General features: G+C 39.8%; 1 protein-coding gene across 4 annotated transcripts; it reads left to right on the top strand.

Moving 5' to 3' along the window:
- The first annotated feature begins 97 nt into the window (after nucleotides 1-97).
- FASTKD2 (FAST kinase domains 2) lies at nucleotides 98-22,473 on the top strand. 4 transcript variants are annotated; one of them, XM_061148914.1, is made up of 12 exons: nucleotides 98-222; nucleotides 1,213-2,033; nucleotides 5,129-5,232; nucleotides 6,127-6,235; nucleotides 6,568-6,643; nucleotides 6,891-7,030; nucleotides 8,122-8,294; nucleotides 13,081-13,244; nucleotides 14,923-15,135; nucleotides 15,546-15,630; nucleotides 17,320-17,434; nucleotides 18,361-22,473. In XM_061148914.1, the coding sequence occupies exons 2-12, from the start codon at nucleotides 1,314-1,316 to the stop codon at nucleotides 18,478-18,480; spliced, it is 2,019 nt and encodes a 672-aa protein (XP_061004897.1). In that variant the 5' UTR covers nucleotides 98-222; nucleotides 1,213-1,313; the 3' UTR covers nucleotides 18,481-22,473. The 4 variants fall into 4 exon arrangements, with proteins under 4 accessions (XP_061004897.1, XP_061004895.1, XP_061004896.1 ...); XM_061148912.1 differs by having other exon boundaries at nucleotides 6,520-6,643; nucleotides 18,361-22,470; XM_061148913.1 differs by having other exon boundaries at nucleotides 182-305; nucleotides 6,520-6,643; nucleotides 18,361-22,470.
- The last annotated feature ends 159 nt before the right edge of the window (nucleotides 22,474-22,632 follow it).

Raw genomic sequence — 22,632 nt, 5'->3', positions numbered from 1 at the left:
ATTGCTATTAAAACCTCTGTGGTCTCCGTTGTGCCTGTTGCCTGCAGTTGAGTAAAAGTAGTCATTGTTTTCGTTAGGCTTTCTTCACTCTAAATATTTCCAACCGTCCGCGAACACACCCTTTTTGACCTATGAAGGATCCGTAAAATCTCGCGATAGGCTCAGCTCGCGAGCAAACTGTCATGGCCGCGCCTATCTACAATCACAGGCTTCTACTCTAAGGTGAGTGGAGGACGAACTTAAGCGGAACAGTTGCTTGTACTGCGCTTTAGACTTCTTGCCTTTCGGAGAAAGTTGCCCGGGAAGTAAGTTGAGGGAGGTGGGTTCATACTAAAAGGTCCGGCTCCGGAAGCACGAACTTATCACACCGGTTCTGAGACCTGGTGAGACTGGTTGCATCTCTATCCCAAACTCAGGCATCACGTGCAAGCATCACTTTAGTTTGCGGCTTCCTCCCCTGAACCGTTCTGCTTGTCCAAGTCCATATTTTAACAGTTCGTGTTTCAGTTCAGTTCAGTCGCTCAGTCGTGTCCGACTCTTTGCGACCCCATGAATCGCAGCACGCCAGGCCTCCTTGTCCATCACCAATTCCCGGAGTTCTCTCAAACTCATGTCCATCGAGTCGGTGATGCCATCCAGCCATCTCATCCTCTGTCGTCCCCTTCTCCTGCCCCCAATCCCTCCCAGCATCAGGGTCTTTTCCAATGAGTCAACTCTTGGCATGAGGTGGCCAAAGTATTGGAGCTTCAGCATCAGTCCTTCCAATGAACGCCCAGGACTGATCTCCTTTAGGATGGACTGGGTGGATCTCCTTGCAGTCCAAGGGACTCTCAAGAGTCTTCTCCAATACCAAATCCTCGGGTTGAAAAGTATCCATCAAGGTTAACCCCTTAATTTTTATTGCCGAAATCTCTGTAAAATCTCTTACTGCAAAGAAAGCTTTATATGAAAACTTTCCCGTTAGAGATCCACTTCTTCTTCTTTTTTTTAAGCCTTATTTATGCATACACTACTTCCAAAGTAACCTTGCTCCTTTAAGACTGTGTATACACATTGCAGTAGAAGTGGAAGAAGCCCGTATTTGGTACCCTTCTAAGGTAAATCTTAATGTCTCCCTAGGTCCCCACTTTAGTCTCTGTTAAATGGATTTTATATTTTTAAGTAGAAATTTTACTCTAATTTTTATTTCTCTTATAACCCCTTCCCCTGCAGGAAAACGACGGCAGGCATGAGTTTTTTTCCATACGTAGAAGCGACGTGTGTGTCATCTTGATAACTTTAAAGTCTTTTGAAAGTATTTCAGTAACTAGAAGATGAATAACAGAACAGGTTCCTTTTTATGGAACCTCAGACAACTCAGTACTTTAGTTCCAACAGGCAGAACTGTGAGACTGTATCCTTTGGCTTTTTGCAGACCAAATATTGCTTATTCAAACTGGAACCGAAGAAACCTCTTAAATACCTTTGATAATAAAATGCAATCATCTGTTAGATATCTCTTTCAGGATGCTTTAATTTTTAAATCAGGAGGTGATGGCTGTCAAACAAAGGGCATAAGCACAGTAACAGTCTTTACAGTTGACAAACTACTTTGTCCTAGAAGACTGTCCTTGGATTCAAAACACTTTCTTGCCTCTGATAATGAACTGAAGAAAAGCTTTCATCAGGAGGCCTCTGATGAAGATGTTCTCACCAAGAGAAGAAAACCAACCCTGATCAACAGTAGAAAACTGTCTCAGGAGTGTAATTCCCTGAGTGATGTGTTAGACATATTTTCAAAAGCACCTACATTTCCTAGTAGTAACTATTTCTCAGCCATGTGGACAGTTGCCAAACGGATGTCCGAGGACCAGAAGCGCTTTGAAAAACAATTGATGTTTAACCACCCTGCGTTTAGCCAGCTGTGTGAACAAGTTATGAGAGAAGCCAAGATCATGTATTTCGACAACCTGCTGTTTAGTCTTCATGCTATAGTGAAGCTTGGGATTCCTCAGAACACACTGCTCGTACAGACTTTGCTGAGGGTGGTCCAGGTAAAATCAAAAGGAGGTGTAAATAAACTCGGTTTAGCAAATCTTGAAAGAATGATAGGAAGTAGACATATAGCCTCCTTGAATGAAACTTATCGTTGGAATGGTAGTTTACGTTTGTTTCTGCATAGATACTAATATTCTATGGTTTAGACACCTTAAGTTAGCAAGATCTTCCTTTTGCTTTAGAAGTTTATGAACCCTTGCCCAATTTTTCCTCTCCAGAGTTGAGTAATAGTGAATAAGCTAAAGTGGGAAGAGATACAAAATATACAAGAACAGGTTGTGTAGTTGAAAGGAGGAGAGAAGGGAAGGGAAGGGAGCTAGTATTTATTGACTACCTATACCTTTTACTTGTGTTGTCCTGTTTAATCTTCATAATAGCCCTGTGAGGTTGGTGTTATTCTAGCAGATGAAGAAAGAGATTTGGTTATGTTAAGCAACTTGGCTAAAGTCACAACTACTGAATTTATTCATGCAGTAAATGTTCATTGGCTGTCAACTGTGGATTAATTATTACACTTGTTACTAGGGATGTAAAGATATGGAAAACATAATTCCTGCCCTTGTAGCGGGGATAACAGATACTTTGTTCAGTTCAGTTCAGTCGCTCAGTCGTGTCCAACTCTTTGCGACCCCGTGAACTGCAGCATGCCAGGCCTCCCTGTCCATCACCAACTCCCGGAGTTTACTCAAACATCCATCGAGTCGGTGATGCCATCCAGCCATCTCATCCTCTGTTGTCCCCTTCTCCTGCCCCCAATCCCTCCAATTACAAAAATAACCAATATTCATTCATACATTTACAACATTGTAGGCACTATGATATTGTAGCATTGATCATTGGGAATACAATTACAAAATAAGGGCCACATAGAGCTTTTAGTGCAATGAAAGAAAAATATACACAGTGTGTAACGAGGGGCTTCAAGCCTATTTGGGAGAATGCCTTCATGATGGGAAGAGGTGATGGTGGGGGTGGGGGGAGAAGGATACAAGATTACTGTTTGAAGCAGTGATATGTACAGAGTTTGAAAGGAGGATTGTCTCATATAATTCTCAATGTAGCTTGTAAAAGTAGTTATTGTTACTTTCTTCTTCCTTATTAGGAAATTTAGGCTTAGAGAGGTTATATAGCTTGCCCAAGGCCACATATTTGTTAATGTCACCATTTGTAGGTATTTGATAAATATTTGCTGGTTTAATGAACAAACACCTTGTCATAGTAGAGCTAAAATTCAAGCCCAGTAGGAGATGATGTCTAGGCTGGGTGCAAGAGATGGTGTTTCAAGTAGAGAAGACTATGTTCAAATCCTGGAGAAAAGTTTGGGGAGCTGAAAGTAGTTCACTGTGGCTGGAAGTACAGATTATTGGGGTTATGAGTTTGAGGGAATTGGTAGGAAATTGTGCCTGTGGTTGTCAAGGAGGAGGGGTTGGTGTCATGACAAGGCATGAGGTTGGGGAGAAAAAGAGGTTGAATCAGAGCCTTTTATGCTTGGCTAAGGAGTTTGCCTTTATGGTATAGGCAGTGGGGATCCACTGAAGTATTTTAAGCAAAGGTCAAGCTGCTCTAGTTAGTATTTAGATCACTCTGAGTGGAAAATATATTGGAAAAAGAATGAAATTGGATGGGGAAACCACTTTTGGTTTCAGACAAAGGAGTCAGTGTCCTCTTCGATGTCACTGAAATGACACCAGGTTGGCCAAGGGAAAGAATATTTCCTTTAAGTAATTGTTTACCTCTTAAGAGTGGGCTCTTCAGACTTCGAAACTCAATGATCATAATTAAATAATTTTTTTTAAAGATAGGAATTTCCTGAGGATAATCTGACATGTATCTTATCTTACTATAGAATTCAAGGATTGAGTTTATAGATCTTTGAGAGTTTTTAACTTTAACATTACTGTGATTTCCATATGTTTTCAACCAGTAACTAATTTGTATTGTGTGTGTTTGTTTAAACTGCAGAATATCTGTGTTTTTTGGTAGACTCTGTTCCCTATATAGTTACTTAAAAGTAATTGTAGTAAGTCACTTTACCTGGTCAGTGATTCTCTAAATGAATTTTGGACAGGTATTCCCATCATCATAGTATCTGCATTGGAGAGATATGAACAGTGGGTATTTGGGGTCAGATTATCGGTACATATAATTGTATCTCACTAACGTGGGAATGTTGCAGAGACCTTTTAGCTAGGTATGAACTATATTGTCAGTGAATCTTGCCCTTCAAACAGCCAGGTGGTCTTTTCTTTTACAGGAGATATTGATGGAATGCTATAATGGAAACCCTCTCGTGGGAATGAGACCTTTTTTTCCTTCCAGCAGTATCCATTTCTTATCATCATCTGGTTCTGACTTGAGGCTTTGTGGCTTGTTGGTCATGTAATTTTAGCAAAAGAACATACATCTTTCAGGTGTGATTACAAGTACTCTTGTTAGGTGTATAGACTAGTTGTGATTAAATTGTCAAGCACTGGGTGAGCTGTGCTATTACTGTTCACTTTCTAAATTAGGTCATTTCTGGAACTAAATTAATACCCTGATTCAAAGGGTTTGAAAGAAGGATCCAGGGAGCCTGGGTTACTCTTGAGATCCAGATAGTGGTGGTAAAATGTGACAGCAGATGTGAATTAGAAAGTTCACAACTGAGGTTGCAGTTTGGTACTCAGGAAAGAATATAGGGAAATTGTAAGCACAGCAATGTCAGATTCATTAGGGGTGGGAAAACTGTCCTATAGCTTATTATTGCACTCATCACCATGATGGCCTTCAGTCTCAAGAAGGGGTAAAAATAATGCTTGATGAAAGTTATTTCAGAAGTGGAGGAATATAATCAATGTCAAATCATTTTCAGTGGTAATTGAAAGTGTAAAGAAATTGTTGATACAAAAAGAATGTGTATCAATTATTTGAAAAGTTCACTTACTTATAACTTCTGGTTTTCCAAAGTTGCTTTTTATTGTGAACTGACTGTGAATAATTGGTTTGATACTTCATCCTGTAGTTGAAAGCATCAATTCAGTGGTTTTGCTTGGGTGAGGTCATCTACTATGAACTCATTACCTATAGTGTTTTTGTGATTACATTTCAATAGGAACGTATCAATGAGTGTGATGAGAAATGTCTTTCAGTTTTGTCAACTATCTTAAACACAATGGAGCCATGCAAGAATGTGGATGTTCTTCTGGCAGGAATGCGGTGAGAACTCACTTACACTTTCTTCAAATGGCTTTCTCTTTTTCTCTTATCTCAAATCAGAAACCAAGATGAAAGTTGAACTTCTTTTTTTTTTTAAGTGGGGGCATGAAAGACTTTGTTGGTGGCTGTGGGGGTTTGGTTGCTAAGTCATGTCGGACTCTTGCGACCCCATGGACTGTAGCCTGCCAGCTCCTCCGTCCATGGGATTCTCCAGGCAAGAATACTGAAGTGGGTTGCCATTTCCTTCTCCAGGGGATCTTCCTGACCTGGGAATCGAACCCAGGTCTCCTGCATTGTAGGCAGATTCTTTACCAACTGATATATATGGGAAGCTGGTCTTTAATAGCTTATTAAACTTAAAGTCCTGACTTTGGAACAGGTGAAGCTAGAAATAATGCTTCTTTCAGGATTCACTATAAAAAAAGTATGGATAACATTAAAATTATCTTAAAACATAATATTGACAAGGGCTGGGGGAGAACTGATACATGCTCAGTTCATAAGGGTTATTTGGGTACTATGTGGAGGTCACGTGACAGTAGCCAGGCTTGAAAAGGAGGTTGAGTTTTTGTAAAATTGATGCACCTAATCTTATGTCATAGGTTTATGAGAATAATTTTTAATTCCCATTTTCATTGACTGTGCATTGGGATGTCTTAATATAATCTCCTGGTATTTGTTTATGCACGAAGATAGCAAAATAATGTGAGAGAAAAGAATGCCAGTCGGGTCCTGGAGCTTTCATTAGCTGTTTACACTCTAGTGGGCAGACATTTCATTTCTTTGGGCTTCATATTCCTTGCCTATAAGTAGGAACTGGACCAAAAGACTTTTAAGATTTCTCTTCTGGTTTTAAGATCCTAAGACTGTGGTATTTGTTGTGTTTAATGACAGGATGCTAGTTGATGAGCAAGTTTGGAAAATAAAACATGTCTTCACATTACAAACTGTAATGAGAAGTATTGGAAAAGATGCTCCGATTGGTCTTAAAAGGAAATTGGAGGTAAATACTTTCTGAATTTTCACTATTGTATAAAATTTGAAAAAGATATATATTTTTTTTCCCTGTGATTTGCTATCATCTCCTAAAGTCAGTTCATTAGGAGGACATTGTTGTGCTTTTGGGTATAACTTTGCTCAAGTGGAATAATAGAAATATTTGTGTGTATATGTATTTACATACGTTTATATATGTCTGAGTCATTTTGCTCAAACTTTATCCTTTTTTATTTAAATACAAGATTTTAATTTATTTTGCCACAAATGATAAAGTTTATTTTTCTTTAGATGAAAGCCTTGAAAGAATTAGACCAATTTTCTGTTTTGAATTGCCAGCACATGTTTGCGGTACTGGCCGCCATGAATCACCGTTCTGTTATCCTTCTGAATGAGTGCAGTAAGAGAGTCACAAGTAAGGGGAATTTTTCTTACATGGTCTGTAGCATCTGATCTGTTCTGAACTATATTTGTTTGCTGTTATATGAAAAAATATCTGATGATATGGTTAGATCTAAAGTTTATTTTTGCCTATAGTTATTGTTTTTTGTTTTTACAAAATACAGTGCTGTTTTTCTAAAGAAAAGTGCTGGGTATATAGTATCTTAAATCTTACAGTCAAAACATTTGGTAATTTCTGTTTTTCTAACTCATTCTTAAAGGTAACATCCATGGGTGTCCTTTTAAAATATTGATCAACATATTGCAGTCTTGCAGGGACCTCCAGTATATTAATATAGACCTTTTTAAAGGAATAGCGGATTATGTGGCTACAACCTTTGACATCTGGAAGCTGAAAAAAGTAAGTATGTTAATAGTTTAGAATAAGTCTCAGAAACTTTCAAGAAGTGTATTAATTAATTTATTTGTGAATATACTTCTCTATCATTTTAAAGTGGTTTGGATTCCAAAATATTCCAATGCTAAATTGGTTTGAAAAATTAGCTCCTTACAATTTCTGAGTGTTACCTATTAATACACTGTTCAACGTCTTGATCGTCTTTCTATCTGAAACAAAAATAGTATTGCCAAAGTCTGTTTTTCAAAATATTATGTTACTTTGGTTGGATACTAATGATTATTTCTGCCTTTCTATGTTTCCTTTGTTAGATTTAGAATAATAAAGATAGTTAATGTGACAGGCTTAAGCTTTTTGAAGAATAAAATGTCATTACTGTCTTCTATTTATGGAAAGTTTGCTTGGTTCTTCAAGGGTAAGAGCCTTTAAGTTCAGGGCCTGTGTTAATAATAAAACATCTAAATGAAGCAGCTGGTAAAAACTTTTTATAGTGAAGCAGAGGTAACCATGTTAGATCACTGGCTTAGTTCACTTTGGAGGTTGAGGTGAATATAGTGTTTACTATGGAAATTGATTTTGGAAAGAGAAGTCCTTATTGTAAGAAGGACAAAGAGGGAAATGAAAGGTGAGGTGGAACATTTATTTTAATCATCATTTTTCAGCTCTATTCTCATTTCTAGTATTTAATATTGAACATAGAAATTTTTGAGTTATCTTTTATGTATTAGAATATAGGAAGCGTCTAGGTTTGGAAAGGAGAGCAATTTGAAATTGACTTGGTCATTTTGAAAAACTTCAGAAGAGCTATATTTAAAGGTAGTTTGCAGAGATTTTGTATGAAAAGCATGTAGGAAAGGATTTATTTTAAATGACATTGGAAATGGGAACCATTGTGTGCTCTGCTTCTCGGCTTATAAAAAGAGGTTGGTTATTAACTTGATATTTTGTAAGGAAAAGATAATTATTCCTTTTAAGGGAATATTTTTCAATCAGGACAATTTTGTTGCTATTTAAACTGTTTGAGATTGGAAAGATTGCTGATAACATACTGTAATTCTTAAGAAGTTTTCCCTCAATTCTTTTTTTTTTCTTAGGTTCTTTTTCTCCTCATTTTATTTGAAAACTTTGGCTTTCGACCTGTTGGTTTGATGGACTTGTTTATAAAGAAAGCAGCAGATGAATCTGGCTTCTTAAATGTGAAAAGCCTTGTCTGTATTCTTAATGTATATTCTTCTCTCAATCACTTCTACAAATGCCAGACCCACGAGTATGTACTTGTTCCATTTTATTTTTTGTATTGCCACATATCATATTTATATAAAAGATTACAAAGCTCAATGAATTCTTACAAGCAAACCCATCCATGTCCAGAAATAAAACATAATATTCTTTATTTATGAAGTTAAGCAATTTTATCTTTGATAAAGATACGTGCTTTGCTTTTGCTTTTTTGGTGGTGTTCTTTGCAGTGTATTTGATAATTCAGTGTAGGAGACTTTGTTTCAAACTTTTGCCCAACTTATTCCCTTAGCACCCTGGTTTATAGTTCATTTGACCCTAGCTCTTTATCTGGTCCCAAACTACCGCTTTCTGTTCTTTTCATTTTAACTCCAATCATACATTTCTACTAATAAACACAGCAATTCCTTGGACACCCCAGGCTCTTTCAGACCTCTTCTTTCCACCCAGAACATCTTTCCTTATTCTCTAGATCAGTTAAGTGTTCGTTAAAAACCAGAAACGTATATAACATGTCATTTGTTAGAAGAGTGATTAAAAGTGCAGACCCAGGAGACATCTTGCTTAGGTTTGAATCTTAGCTCTGCCATTCGTTATCTACTTAACTTTGGCAAATTACTTACCTGTACCTCAGTTTCTTCATTTGTTAAAATAGGGATGAATAATGACTTATTTCTAATCATACTGGACAATTTAATAATCGTTGTTATGAGGATTAAGTGAGTTAACCTGTGTCAGAATCTTAAGGCAGTGCCTGGCACACAGTAATTATTAGATTAAAAAAAATAAATTATAGGTCACAGAGGCCTTGGCGGAATAAACTGTGACAGTTCTGAGGGTCTCAGTGGCAGGGTTCACAGGCCATTTCTTTGCCACCAAGTGGCTTGGCTCCCAGGTTATGCAGTGGTTAAGAATCCACCTGCCAATGCAGGAGACGCAAGAGACATGGGTTTGATTCCTGAGTTGGGAAAATCCCCTGGAGTAGGAAGTGGCCACCTGCTTTAGTATTCTTGCCTGGAGAATCCCATGGACAGAGGAGCCTGGAGAGCTACAGTTCATGGGGTTGCAAAGAGTTGGACATGGCTGAGCAACTGAGCATGCATGCCCAGCTTGGCTCTATCAGCTTTTTGTCCCTGTGGTTTTTTTTTCTTAAGATCCAGATTTCCAGAAGAGAAAATCTGATTGACCGAGTTTGGGTCACATGCCCGTTTCTTTGGCTTTGGTGATCAAAGAAATGTTGGGCCAAGAAAAGCAGCTGCCCACTGAACCCCCCATTGTTCCGGAAGGACTCACTTCCTATACGTGTCCTGTGCTTTCCCTTATGTCTCCATCAGAGCTCCTGTGCTTGTCGTGTCTTATGTAAATCTCTGGTGGAACTTTGACACATAGCTGCAGTTATTTGTCAGTAAACCTCTCTCCACAACTGCAGAGCTTTCTAGCGTCAGACCCAGGTACCTGTGTTTCTAACAGAGCACAAAGCCTGGCACAGAATAAACATAAAATAAAGGTTGAAAAGATTCTCCCCAAATTCAGCCTTCCTCTACTACCCACTCTTGGTTTTATTATGAAGCTGGCTCCTATGTGCCTCCTGCCCCTTCTTGACAAATACTCTTAAGATGTGAAAGTGAAAAGTGTGACACTGTTAGTCGCTCAGTCGTGTCCGACTCTTTTGACCCCATGGATTGCAGCCTACCAGGCTCCTCTGTCCATGGGATTCTGCAGGCAGGAATGCTGGGGTAAGTAGCACTGTTAAGCTGAGTAGTAGTTAAAACTCCAGAAACAGCCCCATGGATGCCGTAGAATTCAGAGAACAAACACTAAGTAGTTAGGGAGTTTTTCACCTGACTGTAGGTGTCCCAGGAGATAATCTGGTCCAGTAAAGTTGTTATGTTGGAACTAGAGGATGAATAACAAAGGGAACCCTAAGTAACTACGCACAGGTTAGGAAATTCGACAGAACACAACTGGGAACAGGTCATACTGAGGGGGAGTCACGAATACGGTACTTCTCTGCTCTGCTTCCATCTGACTCATTGGTTCTCAGCTGGCGGTGATTTTGCTTCCTAGGGGACGTTTGGCAATACCTGGGGACGTTAGTTTTTGTGTGGTTGGGGAGGTGGGGGGAGAGGGTTGTTGTCCAGCCTCTGGTGGGTGCAGGCTGGGGGTGCTGCCAGCGTCCCACTGTGCATAAGACAGCACTGCAGCGAAGACTCACCCGGGCCAGACTGTCAGCCGTGCTGAGACTGAGGGGCAGCGGTCCAGCCCTCCACTCCCACCCCAGCAGTTCTCCTTTGGAGAGGTAGGGGTGATAAGAGTAGCTAAGAGATTGAGGTTAATCAATAAGAAATTCCTGAATGTCCATGAATGTGCAGTTGCCTGAAGTTGGTATTTTGCGGACTATAAATAAAGAAGTTTGTGTTCTCTATCCTTCTTAGGATAGAGGAGGAGGCAGTCATGTATATTGAGAGGAAGGCAATGTGATAGGTACCAAATGAATGCTTTATGGAGGAAGGAGGAAGGAAGATGGCCTCCTAGGGTGGAATGGCAGAGGTTTTAGGAGCAGTAACGCGAAGCATTTGGGAAGTGAGTTGACTGGAAGAGATGGATTAGGTAGGAGAGTTGTAGAAAATTTATTGACTTAGCACTTTGTATATCCACACGCTGTTCCTTAATCATTTTATTTATGTTATGGCCTCTGGTAAAGAGAATGTGTTAAATCTAGAATATTCTCCTGGGTTTGAAGCCCCAGGAAGAAAACATTTAACATTTCAACTCTTTGGTTCCAGTGCTTTGGTTTCTTCTCTTTTGGATCTGTGCTTGCCACCCTACAGATAATCCTTCTTGCATCTCTGGTCATTAGTGCGCTCCTGGGCTCCAGGCTGTGTATGGTCACCGGAGCTCCCGCAGGGCCTCAGCTTCAGTAATTCTGGAACCAGCGAATTCGTGGTTTTCTGTTTGTTTGTTTACTGTTTGTCAAGTACCGTGTCAAGTGGGTCTTTTTAAACCACTTTGCTTGTGTCGGCGCTCAGTCGTGCCCGACCCTTTACAACCCGTGGGCTCCTCTGTCTGTGGGACTCTCCAGGCAAGAGTGCTGCAGTGGGTTGCCGTCTCCTGCTCCTCTTTATTGAGGTATGAGTTAGCAGCATGTAAGAGCTGTGCATGTTCAGCGTTTACAACGTGGTGAATTTTTAGCTCAATATTATTCCTGACTCTTTCTCTTCCAGTAACATTCTCCTCTCCCTCTTCTGATTGTGTTTGTTCATTTAGTCAGAACACGTGTACCAGGTGCTCAGGTCCTTCAGACAAAAGTGAGTAAGACATAAGCCTGTTTTGCCAGAAGATTCTGTGTAATGGGTAACGTGGACATCAGTTGGCAATTAAATATAGCACGAACATGGAAGTGGCAGAGTTACAGGTTACCTATACAGGTTACCTAGGGACAGAGGAGGAATGTGCCGGAATGCTAGCCTGGTGAAGTAGACGGTCAGGGTGGATGTCAAGCGTCCTCCCTAGAGGAGATGGTACCTGAGCAGATCTTAAAAGATGGATGCCTAGGAGTTAGCCATGGAAAGAGCATCCGGTGTAGAGAGGACTCTATATTCACGTCAGGAGGGAAAGAAACACGGAGCACGTGCGGGGAGTGACACAGATTGTGCTGTTGCGGAAGATGAAGTGCGGCAGAAGGAGTGGGAGAGGTGATGACCCCTCGGGCTCCGGGTCAGCTCTTTCTGGCTGCCTCCTCCAGACTCCCATCGGTCTCGCCTTTTCCTCACTGTGTCTCTAGGACCTGCCACAGCCTTTCTCGTCACCCATCCCCTCCCCCCGTGGGCTCTCCCAGTCGGCCTCAGACGTTTCCCTTTATGCCCGACTGTTCCTCAGGGCTCACTCCCGGGCACACTGGCCTGCTGTGGGCCCCGCCTGTGCCTCATTGGTCACTTGCCACAGCGTGAACGGGACACACTGTCAGGGCGCCCGTTTCTGTGCCTAGTTACAAGTGGTCTTTGCTTTTGCCATCTTTTCTACTTACTGAAATTCCCCTTATCCCCAAAGCCACCCTATCTACATTCTTCCCTGTACACTATCACAGTACTTTGCATGCACTACTTTTTTTTTTCTGGTATAATGAAATATAACCTAGGTCCTAAGAGTCAAACTGACCTGGGTTCAAAGTGCGTCTGGGCCCTTTATTAGCAGTGTCACACTGGGCCATGGCCTCAACTAACCTTGATCTCCCTTCTCTTCATCTGTGCTCACCTGCTTTGTTATCCTACATAACCTTAGCTGATTAGGTATGATTAGGCTTATGGTTCTTTCAGCTCAGAGCATTAATAGCAACAGAATTTTAATAGGTTATAAACCTGTAGTGGCATTCCAGGCCTTGTAGAGTTACTCAAGGATAACAGCCTAGCACAGTGGTTAAAAGGCTCTGGACCCTTGGATTTCAGGGCTGTCCTTGCTGCTTCCTGGCTGTGTGCCCTTGGATGACTTACTCGACCTTACTGAGCCTATTTACCCATTTTTATTATGAGGACAATAATGACACCTATCTCATAGAGTCTGAATGGGAATTAAATGAGTTAAAGCCTATAAATATTTGCCCTATGTAAGACATACCATGGCAGCTAACATTTATTGAGTGTATGTGTCTGTTATGAGAGTCAGCTGACCTGAAAGATGTGTGAAGACCTAGTGCAAACGCAAGCCTGATGGTTTTATCCACTGAAAGCCGTTGGTTCTGTGACACCTTGCTAGCTCTATCATGATCTTGTCTTCTCTTCATATTTGGAAGCCAAGTTTCCTTTCTGCCCCTCTAGGTTCCTAGGAGTTATGGCCAGTGCTCTGACTGGTAGTCTTCACCACATATCTTCTGAAAACCTGTTAAATGCAGTGTGTTCATTTTGCTGGATGAACCATTTTCCCCTGGCCCTCATTAATCAGCTTCTTCAAAAGGACGTCATTGATGATCTGCTGACGTCAGGTAGGATGTCAGTGCGCGGTGTGAGTGAAATAAGACAGTTCTGCCAGGCTCCCCAGTGATTCTGAATAGGGGCTTGGTTGCAGCGGTATCAGCTAAACCTTCTGGAGCAGGTGCTCCTAATGAAAGGAACAAAGATGGTGGAGTCAAAGGGCCATGCTTTAAACCAGCAAACCTGTAAAGTAAAGTAAGTAAAGTGAAAGTCACTCAGTTGTGTCCTACTCTTTGTGACCTCATGGACACATGGCTCCTCTGTCCATGGAATTCCAGGCTCCTCTGTCCATGGAATATTGGAGTGGGTAGCCTTCCTCTTCTCCAGGGGATCTTCCCGACCCAGGGATCGAACCCAGGTCTCTCGCATTGCAGCTTTACCAGCTGAGCTACCAGGGAAGCCCAAGAATACTGGAGTGTGCAGCCTATCCCTTCTCCAGTGGATCTTCCCAACCCAGAAATCAAACCAGGGTCTCCTGCATTGCAGGCGGATTCTGGTAAAGAATCTGAGCTTTGAGGGAAGTCCCTGTGGAGCCTCCTTTAATGACAGACCCTGCACATAGACGGCAGGAGTAAGAAACACATCGTCATTGTTTTTCTTTATTTATACTTTATGCACCTATACAAAGACTAAATGTTCAAGTTGCTCTTTATGCCACTATCAGAGGTGTTTATACTTCTAATTTTTACATGTCACATTTGAAGCCAAGTTAAGTCAACTTTTGCAGCTATAAAGCTTTGCCACTCATGGTCTGTAATGAGGGCACAGCCATTAGATTAAAAACCAAATAGTTACCAAAATAATGAATTTATTTACTCTTGGAACCAAAATTAACTGTTTACTTTTGGTTTTTACTATTAAAAAAAGAAAAGCAGGGACTTCCCTGGTGGTTCAGTGGTTAAGACTCCACGTCCCCAATGCAGGGGGCCTGGGTTAGATACCTGGTCAGGGAACTAGATCCCACACGTGGCAACTGAGACCTGTTACAGCCAAATAAATAAATATTCTTCTTCCTTTAAAAAAAAAAGGGGGAAAGCAGTATCAGGCTTATGCCCATGTTCATTTGCTTCATCGTGTCTGACTCCTTTGCGACCCCGTGGACTGTAGCCTGCCAGGCTCCTCTGTCCATGGGATTCTCCAGGCAAGAATACTGGAGTGGGTTGCTATATCCTGCTCTGGGGGATCTTCCTGACTCAGGGATCGAACCCAAATCTCTTGGGTCTCCTGCATTGGCAGGTGGATTCTTTACCATTGCGCCACCTGGAAAGCCCATATCTGGGAAACAGGGTTATTTGAAATCCTTTTAAAAACAGTGGAATGAAATTTCAGAGTTGAAGTGTGTAAGAGGAACACTGTGTGCTGATATTTCAAGCAGTCTAATGTAGGGGAAGCAGCCGTGAGCCCAGGAGACTTGAATTCTAGTTCCAACTTTGCCCTTAATCAGGAGGCTCGTTTTAACATTCTTGAGCATTTCCCCATCAGTTCAGTGAAGAGTGAGGCTAAAGCACCTTGAAAGGTATTTAAAACCTTAAAACCTTATCAGGTACAGGCACAGATCTACACACTGTGGGAACTTGGGGGGCACAGAGAAATCCCTCCTGATAAGAAGCAAATAATCAGAATTATAGGTACATTAATACAGTTTCTTTAATGTGGCATTAATATTTTTCTTAACTACATTTTTTTTAGGTGACGTGGAGAGGAATGCTCACAGGCTGCATGTTGTGGCTGCTTGTCTAAAGCTCGATGACGCTCCTCGTCACAAGGACCTGGACTTGGCGCTGCCGCGGTTGCCCCCCGCACCCTCATATCCTCAACCAAAGGTTGCCGCAGCGCTGAGTGACCTTCTGGGAGAAGGACACTTCTCTCAAAGTGTACGGTTGCCGCACAATTATTTTATCGGTATGGGACTTTATATGAGTGTCTTCTGTTTGACTTTATATTTTTTTTTCTGACAAAAGGTTAGGGGTTTACTGCGGCAGCTTGTGTGGGGCAGCACTGGCCCTGGAGCTAGACTAGCTGGGTGTGGATGTTCACTCCCCGGCTTCTGAGTGCCTCTCTCAGCACTCGCCAGCCTCTTTCCTTGTGTGTCAGATGGCAGTCGTGGTACTACCCACCTCACAGGGTTCCTGTGACCTGCAGGTGAGACCGTACAGGTCACACCCAGACTAGTGTCCGGCACATGTAAGCGAGCCCAGCACAGCTTCGCTGTTGCCGTTGCCATTATTGGTAGGAGGAGTAGTAATTTTCAAACAAAAAAAGTCACTGAGCAATGTTTGAAAAATTAGTATCCATTTTTTTTTTTCTTCCAGATTTTGAAATCAGAATGGATAATAACCGGAGCCAAGTGCTTCCATTTTCCGATGTGGATGTGGTGACTGCTACAGATATTCAGAGGTTGTTTACACACACTCATTTGCTGAGCTCTCTGTATTTAAATCTTAATTCCCAAAGACTTCATATTAAATAGCAGTAACAATACAGAGACTTTCTATTTGTGTGGAGCTTGTTATGCACCTAGGGACTTTTCATCCATTAGTCTACTACTTAGGTATACATGTAGGCTCTATGGTTGAAGACTGTGGGTTGGAGTTGGCCATCCATTTAATGAAACAGGCAGTTTTTAAATATTAGGAGTTAAGGCTAAACAGTGCACTCAAACAACACTGACATAATTCAAACCATCAGCGCAGTGTGAATTTTTGACAAGATAATGCAATAGTGATCCTAAAGAATTAAGACTTCTACCCAAATAAAATACCCAGTATAAATATTTTGTTTTACCGGTCAAACCTTTCAAAAGGTAGAAAAACTTTAGTTTTTTAATTAAGGTATATTGTATATGGATCACATCATATTGAGGTTAGTTAGAAGTAGTTGCCTCGATTCCCACAGTACAGAAGGCGTCTCTGGGATAAGTTGATGCTGCTCCCCAGGAGCATGTTCTGCCTTGTAAGCAGCTGGGTCAGGTCGTGTTGCACACACCCTGTGTCCACACCCCCTGTTCAATCAGCCTTTGTGGAATGGCTCTGCGAGGGCCTGCGGGGCGCACACAGCTGAGTCAGGCATGGATCCCGGCCCCAGGCGGCTTACATCCCCTACTGCTTTGTAGGACATAAATACATAGAGAGAGGTACAGAAAAAAGTCTGTAGGGATTCAGACTCTTTTATCTGCCCATCGCTTCCCACTCACATGCAGCTCTGTAGCTTTTGCTCCTTTCCAAATCCGTCCAGATTGCCCCTTGGCCATCTTTTCAGCCACTGTCTTCCCTATACGTAGTGCCTACCTCCCCTTAAGAAAAGCCTTTCTCTCTGGCCTCATTGAAAGATCATTTTTCTTTTTCTGGAATTCAGCTGTTCTGGCATAATAATATAATGTAATAGCTCTCAGCCTAAAGTACTGAGAAGAAATGAGAAATCAGTGTTCCTTTAAAGATATAAAATTTCTTTCTCTTTATCTCAGATAACAGTCAGAGTAGTATCACAGGAGACAGTAAGGATACAAATGTCTTTTTCCCCCAATGAACTTAATCTTTCTAAAAGGCTGTGAACAATGAAAAAAAATTTCACCTTCAGTGTTTTTTACACATACAGATATTATCTTTTCAACAGTCTTGTCTATCTCTTCTTTGTTTTTGGTCTCCCCATCCTGGTTTTTAAATGCTTGTCTCTTGGGGAGACAATATGTACAAACAGAGCATTTTCCATTTAGTGTTATCTACACCAGTACTTGTAGTGGCATAAATAATTATATTTAGATCAGCAGTTACCTCTGTATAAGAAAGCCCTAAAATGGGTGCTTTCATATCTGAAAATTTTCCTCATGAAGAATGTAGCCCTTCTTAAAGATGGTTAAGAGATACTGTTTGTATAAAACATCTTTATAAGCTTTTGGTTCCTAAGTGGCCTTCACTTACTGGAATGTCTGCACAGCCAGGTCATAAGGAAGTGAAGGGCTAGCACAGGAGGGAACGGTGAGGAATGTGGTCAGTGGCGGCTCAGCTTTAAAATCTCCAAAGAACAAGCATACAGGCAAGGATGTACAGAGTCACCTCATTAGTAACTAGTTTGTATTTGTGTTTTCAGAGTAGCTGTACTCTGTGTTCCTAAATCTGCCTACTGTTTGGATTCAACCCACCCCAAAGGATACCTTGCTATGAAAATGCGGCATTTGAAAATAATGGGTTTTCATGTAATCGTGGTAAGAAAAACTGCAAATGAAATCATCTTCAATTACTGATGCTCATTTTGCCAGGAATGTTATGGTTGTAGTTGGTTACTAGGACTAGAGGAACTGCCAGCAGTATTGGAATAAGTGTTTTGCTTATTGTTTTCTTTGAAAAAGAACATTTCTGGTACATGATTTGGCTCCTGCTCAGTTGATTACTAGGGGTTTGATAATTTAATCTTTTTTGTTAAGTGGAAAAATGTAAATAATATGTTTTCCTTTTTAAGAACATGAAGCCATATTCAGTTTCTAGGTTATCTTAAATAGGAGAAGAAAAGATGTTGATTAAAGCTTTGTTTTCATGGGTCAGTGTGAGGCCATTAAGGATATTTCTCACTAGAAAATGCTGGAGGGTTGTAAGCGGATAGTTCTTCCCTCTTTGTGCTTCATATGATTCTGAACACTACAACTTGAGCAGCCTCAAGGTATCTGTATGGAGTGAGGACCATACAAATAAATTTATATTAATGTTAGGATCAATCTAAATGCTAGTCATTTGGTCCTGCATATAATGTGAAATGTAAACATTTGAATCTTCATTATGATACTTTAGTATCTAAAACTGGATCATCAAGGTTAAGATGGCCCATTTCTCTAATAAGCTAATCTGTAACACTTTTTTTTTTTCATTTTGGCTATTGTGTATATTCTAAGGAAGATTATCCCAAAAAAGAAATGTTTGCACCCTTTAGAGGACCTTTAAAGTTTTTTGTAATTTTCACTGTGAGAGCTTTCTTCAACCCTAGTATATATAGTCATAACTAAACTTTTTAAAATGTGCATAAATTGTAAGTGGTTGGCTTGATGTTATTTTAATATCCTTGGGTGTCAAAACTAGCTTTTATTTTATATGTCATCATCTTCTTGCAAACTGATTATTTTCCTCTTTCTTTGGTAAGGTCAATAATTGGGAGGTGGAAAAACTACAGATGAAGGATGCAGTCACGTTTTTGAAGACTAAAATCTATTCACCCAAAGCACTGTCTGCTGCTGATACACATTTGCAAAGCACATGTTAAAGTAAAAAGCAACCTTTTAATGTTTTGAGACCTGAATTTGTAAAAATAACTTTAATAAAGACTGTAATTCAGTTGTTGATGTAATTTACGTGACTGCTCACCATAATACGAAGTGTTATTTCAGTTCACTGTTAAAATTAGTGTTAAGAATGAAAGAAATGTTGTTACTGGCACTTTAGAATATGCTGAGAAAATTCCAGAAGGGTCATCTTTGCAGTAGTACCTATTCTTTCCAGTATGCAGATACCCTACAGATTCATGAGCTGTAGATTTTACTGTTTCTCATTAGATGCATTTGAAACTCATCTGATGCATTTGCATTCTCATAGATGCATTTGCATCTCATTTGATGCATTAGAAACTGATTTCTTGGCTGTGATGGGTTGCAGGTAGTTTGGTGTGGGCAGTCCTCAGCTTGGAGTCTAAGCTATTTTAGGACTTAGTTGTGGACAGCATTTTCAAGCACTGACCACAAAGCGATTGGACTAGGTTCTCAAGTTAAAAATGTATACAAATTAAGGAGGTGGCATGTTAAAAATGAGTGAGTATCGGGCATCTGCAGTTGTAACAAGCATTCTAGGTGAAAGTAGTTTGTGGACCAACCTAAGAGAAACAGAGATGAGATAACACAGAGATGGCAAGGAGTCCAAATTCCTTAAGACTGATAGGCTGTGGGTTGCCTCTTTTTTGAGGTCATTCCTTTCTCCCTCTTCCCCACTGCGTTCACCATTTCACAAAGTCTTTTTAACTAAATATATATAGCTGAACTCTTGTGAGCCAGACTTGGGGGCTATTTTTCAGTTATGTGTGTAATTCTTTTGTGGAAATACTTGTTCACGTTTGTCGTATGCCTGTCTGTCTAATATTTGACTTGCTGGTATAGCAGGTTTGACTTGCTTGATATAGCAGGTTTTACCATGTGTATGTTGGTATTATTTTACCCCCATGCAAAAGCCTGAATGTGAGGTGAGTGTGTGGTGAGGCCCCACCCTCTCACCATCCCTGAAATTCATTTATTGAAACCTAACCCCCAGTGTGATAGTATTTGGAGGTAGAGCTTTGGGAGATGGCTAGATCATGAGGGTGGAGGTCTCATGAATTGAATTAGTTCTCTTCTGAAAGAGACCTCAGAGAGCTCCCTATCACTTTTCCTTGTGAAGTCAGTGAGAAGATGACCATCTGTGAACCAGGAAAGGGGCCCTCACCAGACACAGAATCTGCCAAAGCCTTGATCTTGGACTTCCAAACCTCTCCCACAGTTATTTGTGAGAAATACATTTCTGTTGTTTATAAGCTACTTAGTCTATGGCATTCTGTTAATGTCAGCTGGGATGGACTGAGATACTCCAAATACACAGACGTGCAATTACTGAACATCTTACTCTCTGCCGGGCACTGCTAAGTATTTGGGTATATTTCTCCATTAACTGCTTGACGTGTGAAGTCGCTCAGTTGTGTCCGACTCTTTGCGACCCCATGGAGTGTAGCCTACCAGGCTCCTCCGTCCATGGGATTTTCCAGGCAATAGTACTGGAGTGGGTTGCCATTTCCTTGGGACCCTTATTTCCTCTTATCTAATAAGAGGATAAATTATTTATAAAGGCTATATAAATAGGATAGGGCTGGAATTTGAACCTGAGCTCATATGGACTTACAAGAAAAGTAGTTGAGAAACCCCAAGTTGGCAATAAAAAGCCTCTAGCAATATGACTGCATCTGTCACAGGTTTTAGCAGCTTATCCTCCCTGCATTTAGAAAAGGTTAGAGCTGAAAGGAAACACATCAATCATTTAATCCACCTCCCTCATTTTATGGATGAGGAAGTAAAGGTTCAAGAATTTGATTTTTCTGGAGTTTCAGCCACATCATTGATTTCCACGTTATTTCCTTTTCTGCTGCTCTGCAGCTTGTGTATCAGGAAATCTGGACTTTTATTCCAGATTGGACATCGTCTAGTTTTATGTACTTGACCAAGTGATTTAATCTTATAAGCTTCAGAACAAGAGTTGAAAATACTCTTATTAGGGAACTAACATTTTCATTCTTTAAATAGTAAATACATATGTAAGTTTTTTCTAATGGCTAATTATGACTCATTTTCAAAGGATTGGACAAATTTATCGATTCTTTGGAGGAACCAGCATTGCTCTTTCACTGGTATTACTGGTATTAGCATTCTTCTTTGCTGTATAGTCTAAAAAAAATCTTGTGAGACTGAAGGTATAGAGGGAAGGAAAATAATTTAATAGTACATACGTCTTCTCAGGATTAAGATTTACTCTCCACTCCAGGAAAATATATAAATATTTTCCTTTTCTGGTATTTATTCAGTTGATTGAAAATGAAAACCACTTAACTCATCTGATTTCATGGGCCCATTTCTCACACAATTAGGATCAATAAATAAAAGATGGGAGTTTATAAATCTAAATCCTGACTCTTCCTGATTAAATCACAAAATATGTTAATATTTTAGTTCCAAACTCTAAAGAGGATAAAGTAATCTACTTTATTAACCAACTGAAAGAGTGAATATGAAAGATATAAAGTTGGATACATTTATGTATATGGCTTGCTTCTGATGCAGCCTTATGCTAATAAGTCAGCCACCTTGTGAAGGAAGGCTGTAATAGATGTAAAAGATGTAAATAGATGTAAAAGACTGATTTTTTTTTTAATGTTTAATTTTGAGTCCTGACCTTTTTTTTGGTTGTGTTTTGAGCAGTGTTAGGATTGGCTTTTGTTTTTATTTTTTGATTCTTAAACTTTTTTAATATGTCCATTTGTGTTGCATCACACAAATGTAAACATCTAGTCAAGAGAAAAATAAAGGTGATATGTTTATGACACATATCTAAGTAAAGAGCTCCTATAGTTTGATAAGATACACATTACAAAAGAAAAACGAGTGAGGAGCTGATCAACATCAAAAAATTTCAGTCTGTTCGTAATCAGAGACATACACATTCAAACAAATGAGAGGTTTTGCCTTTCTAAATTAGCACCGTGTGTTTTTTTCCTTTTAAGAATCATAGTGGTGACAGGTAATGAGGCAGGCACTTGCGTATGCTGCTGGTAGAATGTAAATTAATACAATCTTTCTGGAATGCATTTTGTGACTTTTCCCCCTGTACTTTAAAAAATAGCTTTATGGAAGTATAATTGACAAACAGCAAACTGCATATATTTAAAGTGCCCAATCTGTTGTTTTAACAGATTTCACATATATATAAAATATCCATGAAAATGCCACCACAATCAAGGTAGTGAACAGCCACCATCCCCGAAAGTTTCCTCCCTTTTTGCCTTTCCTTTTGTTCCCTGGAAACCAGTGACGGGCTTTCCACCACCATGGAATGCTCTATTGTCTTGAAACCATTGATACCTATTGACATTGACTAGGAGTTAGATTTTTAATTGTCTTTGTGACTTACGCACCCTTAGTATACACATGATAAATATTTGTATTATTCCCACACTGTATGTAAGGATTCTTACCACTCCATTGATTTCATATTTTACTGCATATAGCCTAACACCGGGAAGTACTTAAGCGTTCCTCATTAATGGAATATATATCTTCTAAGCCCTTGCTACTCAGAATGTGGTCCACAGATTAGCAGGATCAGCATCTTCTGGGAGGTTGTTAGGAATGCAGACTCTTGGAACCCATCTCAGACCTACTGAACAGGAACCTGTATTTTTACAATATCCCAAGTGATTTGTATGCTCATGAAAATGCGGGAAGCGCTGTTCTAAGACATCATTTTAATATTTGTAAAATATCTAGATATACCATAATTTACTTAATGATGTGGAGAAAACTTTACACTTTTATTAAATGGGAAAACAAACACTTGATTCTATATGTAGAGGATTCAAATTTTGTTTTCCTGTTTTTTTTTTCCAAATTTTGTTTTCCTGTTTTTTTTCCAAATTTTGTTTTAAATAATGGCAAGAGGTGTATAAAAATGTAGAAAGTGGTATTTCTGAATAGTAGAATTGAGTAATTTCAATCCTTTATGATTTATTTTTTGTATTTCAAGAATGAATATGTATTATACTTAAAATAGAAAGTAAAATGATTAAAAGTGAAAAGAAAGTGAAAGTGTTAATTTCTCAGTTGTGTCCAACTCTTTGCAACCCCATGGA

Source organism: Dama dama, chromosome 8 (assembly GCF_033118175.1).
Source record: "Dama dama isolate Ldn47 chromosome 8, ASM3311817v1, whole genome shotgun sequence".
Classification (NCBI taxonomy): domain Eukaryota; kingdom Metazoa; phylum Chordata; class Mammalia; order Artiodactyla; family Cervidae; genus Dama; species Dama dama.
This window is presented reverse-complemented; position numbering and strand designations above follow the sequence as displayed.

Excerpts from the sequence above, each read along its gene's own strand:
- FASTKD2 (XM_061148915.1), top strand. The coding sequence starts at position 1,314 with ATGAATAACAGAACAGGTTCCTTTTTATGGAACCTCAGACAACTCAGT. Across the intron at positions 6,644-6,890 it reads GTGCAGTAAGAGAGTCACAA|GTAACATCCATGGGTGTCCT; the intron begins GTAAGGGGAATT and ends TCATTCTTAAAG. Across the intron at positions 13,245-14,922 it reads TGATGATCTGCTGACGTCAG|GTGACGTGGAGAGGAATGCT; the intron begins GTAGGATGTCAG and ends CATTTTTTTTAG.